This window comes from Melospiza georgiana, chromosome 21, assembly GCF_028018845.1.
Source record: "Melospiza georgiana isolate bMelGeo1 chromosome 21, bMelGeo1.pri, whole genome shotgun sequence".
In the NCBI taxonomy this organism is placed as follows: domain Eukaryota; kingdom Metazoa; phylum Chordata; class Aves; order Passeriformes; family Passerellidae; genus Melospiza; species Melospiza georgiana.
In genome coordinates, this window is record NC_080450.1 from 8,485,227 (window position 1) to 8,496,625 (window position 11,399).

Here is an 11,399-nt window from a genome sequence, read left to right on the forward strand (position 1 = left end):
AAATTTGGCTTTGGGACTTATAAAATTACTCAGTGCCTGCCTGATGTCTTAAGCACTGAAAATTAAAACTGCCAGTTCTAGTTTTATAAAAATTCACAAGATCTTTGCATCTTGGACTTTATCAGACCAAATATTTTCTTATTCTGTGCAATCAGCATTAAAACATTGGGGCAGCACAGTCACAGCATCATTTGCTGGGGCAGAAGATACAGGATTTGTGTCCTTTTCAGTCCATTCCAGCCCTCCATGTGCTGCCAGTGCTGGTAACAGCAGGACTGGGCTGTGACAGGGAAATTGGGCTCTGATTGCACAGCACATGTTGGTATCAGGAAGAAAGGCTAAAGGTGAATAAAGATTTGCTTTGTTATCCATTATTTAAATCAATCCAGTCTGCCCCTCTGAATGCTGTAATGTGTCTGCTGTTGTTGGGTTTGTGTTATTTTATAAAACTTTGAATTGGCAGTTACAGCAGTAAGAGTTTGAAAACTGATCAGGGAAAGTACAAGCACAACAGAAAGTTATAAAGACTGAACGGTTGTGGTGTGCTCTGATCTTCTGAAGACAGTTTTTCTCAAAAATACTTGGAAAAAAGAATATAGGTTACTTCAGATATTCAGAAATAAAGTTTTTGTTGGTCTTTGATCTTTAGAATTTTAATAATGCATCAGAAGAACATAGATATACTGAATTCTTCATATTAGGTACAATGAGTTGTGCAAGAAAAAGTGTTTAAGTCCTGTTAAACCTTTGAGAGAGACAATCTTGAAGTGTTTCATTATAATTTTGGCGAAATCAGGTTTCAAATACCTACATTCATTTTCTGGACTTGTTTCCATGTATCATCTTTTACAAGAAAACAAAACAATAGATTTTCAAAAGGGATCTTGTATGTAGCAGGTAGTGTGAGGCTCAGTAAACACAGAAGTACTGAAAATTGTGAACACTGGTTTAAGTAGGTTCAAAAAATACAGGATTTATAGCACTGAATGGTACAGAAAGTTGCTATTTTCCTCCTGAGAAGCTGGGAGGATGTAGCCTAGGATGCCCATTGGTGAAGAACACCCCAATGTACACCAAAATGTTTTTCTGTTGCAGGTAAACTGTCAGATATCAAGTCCACGTGGTCCTCTGGCCCAATCTCTCACACCCAAGCCTCTCTGTCCCACGAACTCTGGAAGGTACCCAGAAACACTACAGCTCCAACCAGACCTCCTCCAGGCCTAACCAACACCAAGCCATCCTCCACGTGGGGTGCCAGTCCCCTGGGCTGGACCAGCTCTTCTTACTCCTCTGGTACTCACAGCTCCTTTTTCTGCTTTCTTTTCAGCATTGTTTGCTTCTGCTCTGCCTGTGAGGCTCCAGAAACCAGAGCTTTAACACAGCTGGAGTGTTCTGTGCTGGGGATGCATCTCTTGTCTCTTTATTTCACTTTGAATGAGTTGTAAATGAAGCACCTTTCAGCTGGTCATGGTGGTGATGTTACATAGGAATTGCCCAATTTCTTGAACTCTCAACTAGGATTTTTTTCCCCCAGTTCCTTAATTTCTAAAAATGTCTTTCAAACATGTGTCCTGTTCTGTGGTGTGATCTAAGACTCCAAGAGGAGCCTGTGGAATTTCATATGGAACCCATGGATGGGAAGCATTTAGGCCCTGATGGCATTGCAGGGCCCTCAGGGAATGCCTGAATTTTTTCATGCTGGCCCCTTTTTTTATATGCCTTTGTTTGCTTTATTATTAATTTGAGAAGCCATGGATCTGGCTAAATATGTCTATCTGTATTTAGGTATCTCTGTTGATATAAATATAGATATATATGCAGATATTACTTCTATTTTATAAAGCTCTTTTAATAATCTGCTTACACTTAGTTGAGAATAAATGTTCTTCCCTCTTCCTGCCATTTATTTTGAATATTTCCTCACCAAACCCCCACCTGGAAGGTCAGATAAAGCTCCAGGATTCTCTCTGGAGCACCCACAGAATGCACTGTGACTCTCAAATGCCACTCATAAATATCAAGCTTGTACAGCTTCTTACTGTAAAGCACCAGGCTGAGGTTGTTAGGGCAGGATTTTTTGGTTACGTTCTTGTATCTTCAATCAGGACATTGTCAGTGCAGAAATACCTGTTTTGAATAAGTCATACACATTAATCTGTCATTGACAAGAGAGCAGAGTGCTGCAGTGCTGTAAAAATCTTTATTAGCCGGCAGCAATCTGAGCCTGGACATCAGAACTGCTTTTAGAATGTGTCCTCCAGATTAATTGCAATGCATCCTGAGGATCCAGCTTGTTGCAGTGCCATACCTGCATCTGTTAGTTCCCTAATATTTACTGTGGGAGTATGAAAAATGCCACAGATCTTTGAAAAGTAACAAGAGCAGCTTTTCATTCAGCAGCCTTTCCTTCCAGGGGAGGCAGTAAATCACGATACAAGGAAACTGCTGTAGGATTTGTTTTCAGCAGCACTGAGGCTTGTTAGTCTGTTGTGATTCCAGATACATTTGCCTGTAAGGTGCTTTCCAGGGACCTTGATCGAATGTTTTGTTGTGGAATTTGTGTTGCAGGTTCTGCATGGAGTACTGACAGCTCAGGGAGAACAAGCAGCTGGCTGGTTCTTCGGAACCTCACCCCCCAGGTAACTGCAACTCTGCAAAACTGGCCAGGAAAAAACACTGCAGTGTAAGAGATGATGAGAATAACATCTAGCAGCCTTGGCCATTTGATTCATTTGAAAGAAGAATAATTATTCTGCATTTATCACCTGTCTTCTACAGGGAATTTGTTACGTTTTCAAAGTGCTGTCAAATCAAGTATGAATTTTCAAGCCTGTAATTAGTCATTCAGTGGGCACCATTTCTCTGTGTGTAACTTTGGAGGTGAATGATAAAGCACAGACAGAGATGTAAAATCTGATTTTCCTATGGGTTTTTTGGGTTCTTCTCATGTGTCTGTCACATCCTCTACTTGTCCTTCATGGTGTCATTCCAAAGGGAGAACATAAGCCAGAAAGCCTTGGATGCAGACATCCAAATTAACCTTGGGAAAAATTTAATTATATTTATGAAGTATGTTTTCCCTTTGACTTATGTCTGGATTTCTATAGATGTCTAATGATAAATATAATTTGTATAACCTAAATTGAGAAAATTTGTGCTCTGGACTCTAGGGAATTCTTTAAAAATCAGAATGTCTCCCTCAATGAAGAGAGCAATAATTGTGCAATTAAGTACTTTACTTTCACTTGTACTCTCTCTTTAGCTTTTAAATACTTGTTAATTAAGCATATAAGGTAAAATGACAATACCACAGGTAACCTGTTGGAACTCAGGATGTTAAGAATTTTAAACTTTCTGTACTAAAAGGCACAAACTCACTAGAAAATACTACATTTAACCTAAAGCCATAAAAAAAGCTTCAAAAATTAATTAATAGCACTGGGATTATGGGTGTGTAGTTTAATTAGACGTGTGAAATATCACCAGTTCGGGGGAAAATACTTCTTTGGAGAAAAGTGGGAAAAAACTTGTTTATTAAACAATAAAACTTAAACAATATTAAAGAATAAAATCTAAAGTTAAAATCTTAAAAACTGAAAGTTTAAAAACTTAAAATTAAAAACTTAAAGTTTTGAAATAGCAATATATATATAACAAAATAGAAGTTTTAGAATAGTAACTAATGCTTCTTCTTCACCTTCTTCTCCATAGTTTGGGGTAATATAAAAATAATTAATAATGGGAGTTTTAGGATAGTAACTAATCCTTCTTCTTCACCTTCCTCTCCATAGTTTTGGGTAATATAAAGCAAAATAGAAGTTTTAGGATAGTAACTAACCCTTCTTCTTCTCCATAGTTTTGGGTAATATTTTGTAATTAGATAGAAAACTCCACATTGTGGACTTGGAAGGATTAGTTATTGAGTTCAAAGTAAAAATAATTTAGGTGTCATTTCTTAATTAGATAATTTAGCCTTAAAAAACCTTATCTAGAAAAATAGTTAACCATTTTTAACTTATTAGTAAAATACTATAGAACTCACAAGTTATAATATGGATAAAAATAATAATATGGATAATAATAATAAATAAATAAGGATAAATATTAATAATAAATATGGATAAAAATAAACATACACGTCTAAACACAAAAGACCATGTGAAACCCTTCAATCCCCCCTGAAGAGGAGCAGAAGGGAAGGCAGGAGCAGCTGTAACCTTTGTGCCCTGTCCCTGCAGATCGATGGCTCCACGCTGCGCACGCTGTGTCTGCAGCACGGCCCCCTCATCACATTCCACTTGAACCTGACCCAAGGCAATGCTGTGGTCCGATACAGTTCCAAGGAGGAAGCAGCCAAGGCCCAGAAGTCTCTGCACATGTAAGTTCCTGCTCCATTTTTCTTTGATTACCAAGCCAGAAAAGATTTTCTTAGGCGTAACTGATCACTAGTTAATTCAGTCTTGCTTTTCAAGATTACCTAATGAGAGAGGAAAAAGTGAACTGGGGGTAGATACTGAATAAAAGGGTGTTGGAAAATTTTGTTCAGCATAAATAATTGTCTTGCTGCACCCTAAGTCCCAGCTAGGTGATATCAGGGGTGTGACAGATCCCCCTTTCAAGCTCTGCAGAATCAAAAATGCAGCAGCATGGGCCCGGGGTGAACGGGGGTAACTTTATTTGATGGCAAAACTCCCCAAATCCAGGGTCACAGGACCCCAAACTGAGGGCAAACAACAGCTTATAAACAGGGGAGGTCTCAGAGGAGGATACAATCTTTAACCAATCTGAGAACTGGGGTGGAACACAAGGCAGGGAATACCATGTGGAGGATTTCAAGGGCGGAGAACAGCTCAAATGAACTAATGAGGTTTCAAAGGATAGAAAACTGACAGGGAAGTTTCTAAAGGGAAGGGCAGGTTCTGGGAGGGATTGACATTTAATGGAAGGAGGAGTAAGGAAAGTTCTGGGGACACCCCCTATAGCAAGCCCTACCATCACAAACAGCCCTATCCCAAGGCCATAACCACATAACCCTATCCCAAACACAACCAACCCTATCCCAAGGCCATAACCAACAAGACCCCAGTTAGCCCAGGCTTCTGGGTAAGGATCCACCACCAACAACGCTGAATAAACAAACACTACCACCATCCCCCCTAAATAAACAATAACAAGCACCAATCCCAATTCCCTCTGCCATTCCTGACAGAAAGCACCCTTTAACCTGTCTTGGTTTGGAAAGACAGGAGCCTGCTAAGGAAGGCAGGAGCCTCCCCTGAAAGGGAAAATGTAAACCCTCTCCCCACCCCTCTGAATTGCTATAAAATTTAAATTAAGGGGCTCTCAGGCAAAAAATATGAGAGCAGGAAATATAGGGAAGAAAACAAATAAAAGGATAAAATAAACAATGTAGTACACTAGAACAACACTGACAGAGTCAGAACACAGCCTGACACCCTGTGGGTCAGGGTGTTGGCAGCAGTCCCATTGGAATTGTGGCTCAGCCCTCCTGCAGTGTCAGGGGTGGTTCTGTTAGAGCAAGGGGGTTCTGTAGAGAAGGATGTATTCTTCCTCTGAAGATCCAGTGGGGAAGCTGTGCTGGTGTCACAAAAACCTCTGAATTATATCTGGGTAGGAATGCTTGGCTCCTCCCCCTGGGCTCCCATCTCCCAATGGGATGCTGTAGTTCTTATCAGTCATGCAGGGACATTCAATAGCTGTTATCAGCAATGTCCCCTCCCTAGGGAGGTGTGATTGTGGTCACTCAGAGAGAGATAAGGCAAACTGCCCACTTGACAAAAGCTAATCTGCCATACAGATGGTAATAGAAAACATAAAGCGATGGTCTTGCATTGCAATCTGGAACAACTCTCCCACCTTGCTGTCCCTCAGGTGTGTCCTGGGCAACACCACCATCCTGGCGGAGTTTGCAGGTGAGGAGGAGGTGAACCGGTTCCTGGCGCAGGGGCAGGCGCTGCCGCCCACCTCCAGCTGGCAGTCCAACACTGGATCCACGCCCGGCCGCCTGGGCTCCTCGGGCAGCTCGCACGGGCTGGTGCGCCCCGACGCCGGCCACTGGAACCCCCCGTGCCTGGGGGGCAAGGGCAGCAGCGACCTGCTCTGGGGGGGGGTGCCCCAGTACTCCAGCAGCCTTTGGGGACCCCCCAGCGCCGACGACGGAAGGGTCATCGGGAGCCCCACGCCCCTCAACACCCTCCTGCCGGGGGATCTGCTCAGCGGCGAGTCCATCTAGGAGACACGGTGGAAGTAACAATCATCAGCACTAAAGGAGAACAGAGAATTTAAAATTTAAAAAAAAAAAAAATTCAAAAAAAAATTCAAAAATGGTAACCCTTTCCAGTCCCGGGCTTGATGAAGAATCCAGCTTTAACCCATGAGACTGGCAGCCCTCCTTAGTACCTCTGTCCAATATTGAATCTGAAACTGCAGAAGTCCTTGTGAACTGTTCCTGAAACAGTATGGGCTCCTTTGGTCAGTGTCACATGCTAATGACAGGTTTTACTTTTTTCATGGCTTTTTTTTTTTTTTTGTTTTGTTTTGTTTTATGTCGTCTTTTTATGTTTGTATGGTGATTTTTCAAAACCAAGTATAAAAGCTGCTTAGAATAGGTCTATCATGAAGGGCACTTTTCAGAATTTGGGCTGGAAAGGGTTATTTTATCAACTTGGGGGAGGGTGGGAGGGGGAAATGAAAGCCTATTTAAATGAGCCTGTGACTATTATGCACATTACAGAGGCGGACCCAATAATCAGAAAGGGTGAAGTGTGATATTTTACCATTGGTACAGAAAAGTGACGATTCCCAGTGGCAACTCTGGACTGTACAGGTTGAGAGGGGGGGAGGGAGGGCAGGGTTGGGGTATCTCTGTGTCCACTACTCCCATGGATCTGCCTATGCACATTACCCTTGTTTCATTACTTTTTCATGTCATTTTTTTAATCCCAAAAAATATAAAAAGTAAAAAAAAAAAATTAAAAAAAATCAACAAAGAAAGAAAAAAAAAACTTTAAAAAAAAAAGCAACAAACCATATCAACATGCAAATACTTGAATCCAGCAGGCCAATAACAAAATGTGAACACTTTCTGAGTTGAATTATTACACTTCCAGGTCAGCATCAGTACACAAAAAACAGGCTCTAAGAATTTTGTTTTTTAAAAGTTCAGACTATGTTTTTGTTGGGACAGATGTGAGTGAGTGTGTGTGTGTGTGTGCCTGTGTGTGCGTGTGCCCACATGTGGTTTAACTCAACGTGTGAAGTTTTTTCCTTTGGTTCAGTATATGCTTTTTATTTGCTCATTGGTCAAATGTTTAATTGTTATTAGCTTCTAACTTTGCACTGAGTGTCCGCAGCCCTTCTTGTAGCTAATCCTGTAATGGTAAAAACACACAAAAAACAAAAAAAGAAAAAAAAAAAGGAAATATAAAAAAAAAGGAAAGAAACTGATAGAAGGGGCCGGCGACAATTCACGTGTAAATGTTTACTCAAGGACTCTTATTGCATTTTAAAATTACAGTGTGTATCTCTGGAGAATAATATGTATATCTACCTTTAGCGGCTTTTTATTGTGGACTAATGCAAGAAAATTATTACCGGAGTATTGCACCATTTTTCCATTCGGAATATAAAGTTTAAAAAAAAAATACTCTTGTTGAACTGTGGCCATAGATAATTGTAAAGAGTTGATAGTTCCCTTGCAAGCAGGAACAGAAACAAGCACTTGGACATAAGTTTTGACTGCTTTTGGAGGAGCCAGGAGTTTTGGCTCCCACCTGTTTACAGACCTTTTTTTCTCCTTCAAACTTTAAAATAAAAAAAGGAATTAAAAAAATAAAAAAAAAAAAAAAGAGAAAAAACAAAACAAAAAAAAAGACTTCCATCGTAAAGAAAACTATTTTCAGAATGAAGATATGCTACTTCAGAGCTCTGGGATTGAACAGTGTTGTTGTATTATCCTTTTCTTTGGCCATTGCTGTGTACTATTTTTGTTGTTGTTTTCCTCCTCTTCGTCAAAGTGGCGAAAACTTTGTGATCACTATCTTGCACATGGTGGAAGATGTCTCAGGAAAGCCGGGTTTCCCGAGGAGCAACTCCACACCATTTCATGTATTTTTAAAACCCAACTCCTAGCACTGAAGATATTATTAAAAAACAAAATAAAATAAAAAAAAAAAAAAAGACAGTAAGAAAGAAGAAAAATACCTAATCTAATGTGTAGCAGTTACATATTTACCAAATAATGGACTCAAAAGAAATAGATGTTTGAAGAGTGCTTTATATATTAAAAAATCGCTTTATGTTTAAAAAAAGATCAATGTTTTTGATTGTTTTGAAAGGAAGAAAGACAATGGAATAACATACACTTCAAGTATGTTTTAAAAATTATATGAACATTGTGCTCCCTGCCTGCTTGGATCAGGAAACTTGTGCATTACATTTTTTTTTTTTTTTTGGAAGATTAGCTTTTTAATGGTTTTATCAGATTTAAAGGGTCCTGCAAGATTGCAAATTAACAAAAGCTGGTTTTATAGAGGATCATGAACTATGCACAAACTGGGTTCAAGACTTGTTTTTTTTTTTGTTTTTCCTCAAGTTTTAGTAGTGTATTTAGCTGAATAACCTTTCCTCAGAGTAATTGCATCTCATTGCCATTACACGCCTCCTACATATATATTTTATATATACATATATATACACACACACACTTATATAAAATATGTATGTGTGTATGTGCGTGTTTACATACAATTTTCCATGCTGAAGTTTAGCATTGAGTTGTAGAAAAACTCCTGATATTTTCAAATTGGGAATGAAAATTTCTGTTGGAGGGGTTGGGGTGGGGGGAACAGGTGGGTTTTGTTTTTAGGGGCTTTTTTTTTTTTTTTTTTTTTGCCTTTCCTTTTGAATTCAAGATGTCTGTAACTCTGAGATTAAAAAGAAAACCAACAATTGTGGCTTTTAATGTTTATTCTCCTCATAGAATGTGATTGTTAAAAGAACATGCACCGAAAGTTGCTTTCAAGAGTACGAAGATTCTTTGAAACTTAATAAATTGCAGTTTTTTCTTGGCTGTTGAAATAACGTGTACTTTTCTTTTATGCAGGGGATACTAAATATATATATATATTGTTAAATCTGTGAAGGTATTTCATGGAAGGAGTTTAATTTTGAATGAGAATGCTGTGTACAGACAGGCAAACCCCTCCTGTTGTGGTCACCCCTCTGCTCTCTGCTGGTGACACTCATGAGCTTTTCCATCAACACTTTGCACATCTCATCCAGGAGCAGCAGATCCCATTTTTGCCTTCAGATTCTGGTTTTTTCTCATTTATCCATGTCTCCAGTCACACAGTAGGTTGTTTGTTACCCCCTCCAGCCAGGCTGGGGCTCCCCCAGCTCCTCCCCAGTTTTCTGGCCCTGGGTGTCTCTAAATGCCATTTTACAGATCTGATCTTTTTGAGGTGAGCAATAGCCCTTAAAAAGGGGAGAAACAGCAAAATATTTTCATTACAGCTCTAATGAAAACATGTTCTTCATGTTTGGCCTTGCAGGGTTTTAGTTTAGGAAGATGTTCACCACTTGAATGTTCTTTTAGCCCCAAGGTGTCAGTGCAGGGCTGGGGGTTCATGGAGAGATCCCAGCCTTGCTCCATTCCCTGGGGTTTCTGCCTCCCCCAAAGCAGTCCCTGAGCCCCCACTGGTGCTGGGGGTGATGCTCAGCAGGGTCTCAGGGGTGTGAGTTGGTGCAGAGGAGCTCATTCCCCACCTCCATTTGGGAAGGAGAACCTGCCATGAACAGTTGGGTCCTTGAGGGTTGTTCCAGCCCTGAGGCACCACCCAAAGTTACTGGGATTGTCCATGAGCCAGAATTCCCAGGAAAAACCCAGTGGGCAGTTGGGTCTGAGTTGTGCTGGCAGCTATGATATAGTTAAAATACTCAAATTCAGCTTTGGGATAACTTCTGATATGGAAACAGCAAAACCTCCCAGTCTGGAGCCTGTTCTGCCAATTTGATTGATCTGGCCCTAAAATCACACCGCTGTTTTTCACTGGAAGCTGCTTCCACTCCCACCTCCATTTTTTTTTCTCTTCCAGATGTTTATAATGAAACATAAAAGAGAGTTGCCTTTTCTTTTCCTTCTCTGATTCTTTCTTGGGTTTGTGATTTGTTGGGCATTTTGTCCTTGGTAAGGAGGGCTTTCAGTTTTGGTGTCTCTGGGCCTTGTTGCCAAGACATTGAGGTCCCTTAGAGTCAGATGTTTTATTCTTCCATGAGGTTGGCAGCAACAACTTTTTGTAAACCAGATGCACTCTTAAAATTCAGAACCCCTCCCGATACATTAAAGGAAATTTCAGCTTCAGGCCAAAATCGATCTTTCAGTGTTTGCATAGCTCTTTATTTTTTTCAGTGTCATTCTTCTGCTTCAATCCTATCCACTATTTCTTAAATTGTAAAGAAAGCTCCTGATGATCAGGATTCACCCTCTGGCTGCAGAATCTTTACAAGAAAACATTTTTAACAGTTTGTGTTTTTCTGTATATTGCATTTGCTGTACCCTCCATGGCACCTTCACTGCATGGCTCCCTGTCTTTAGGCCAAGAGAATTTCTCTTTCCTAAGTGGTCTGAAACTGTCAGATTTCTTAGTTCTTTGTCTAGTTTGTGGGTGGCACTGGCAGAGCAGATGTTTTGCTATTCTCCCAGAAATATATTATTGTTCTTGCTAATTCAATATATGATTGTGTATGTGAAGGAGCTTTTAAATTAAAAACAACAAAAAAAATGTATATGGCTATCTGTATATGTTAAGAATTACTGCAGTTGGAAGTCTGGAAATGAAATTAGAGAACATTTTAGGATTTGGGTTGTGGGCAGCCACAGCGTGGAGGACCCGAGGTGAGCTGAGCATGCCCCGATGTCACACGATGTCACAGACATCTTTATGGAAAATCCTTTCCTTGGGATTTTTTCTCCTGAGAAGATGAGAGGCCTCAAGAACAAAATATAAACAATGATTATCTGCTGCTGTGGAATGCAACAGGTGCATCTGGGATTGGTCTCATGTGGTTGTTTCTAATTAATGGCCAATCACAGTCAGCTGGCTTGGACTGTCCGAGCCACAAGCCTTTGTTATTAATTTCCTTTTCTATTCTTAGCCAGCCTTCTGATGAAATCCTTTCTTCTATTCTTTTAGTATAGTTTTAATATAATATATATCATAAAATAATAAATCAAGCCTTCTGAAACATGGAGTCAGATCCTCCTCTCTTCCCTCATCCTCAGGCCCCTGTGAACACGGTCACAGCCCCGGACCCGTCTGTGCTGCTCGGGGTGTCCAACCCTGGCTGTCCTGCGGGGCCGGGCAGCGCTGCAGAACCGG

The 11,399-nt window shown here is 40.3% G+C and overlaps 1 protein-coding gene across 6 annotated transcripts in view; it reads left to right on the forward strand.

Annotated features, from left to right (window-relative positions):
* TNRC6C (trinucleotide repeat containing adaptor 6C) overlaps positions 1–7,868 on the forward strand; it is a 104,085-nt gene extending 96,217 nt beyond the window's left edge. For all 6 annotated transcript variants that reach the window (XM_058038555.1, XM_058038554.1, XM_058038551.1 and 3 more), the window contains 4 exons: positions 1,096–1,293; positions 2,569–2,639; positions 4,239–4,378; positions 5,893–7,868. In XM_058038555.1, the coding sequence (XP_057894538.1) occupies positions 1,096–1,293; positions 2,569–2,639; positions 4,239–4,378; positions 5,893–6,253 (770 nt within the window). In that variant the 3' untranslated portion in view covers positions 6,254–7,868. The remainder of the gene's footprint in view (positions 1–1,095; positions 1,294–2,568; positions 2,640–4,238; positions 4,379–5,892) is intronic.
* The last annotated feature ends 3,531 nt before the right edge of the window (positions 7,869–11,399 follow it).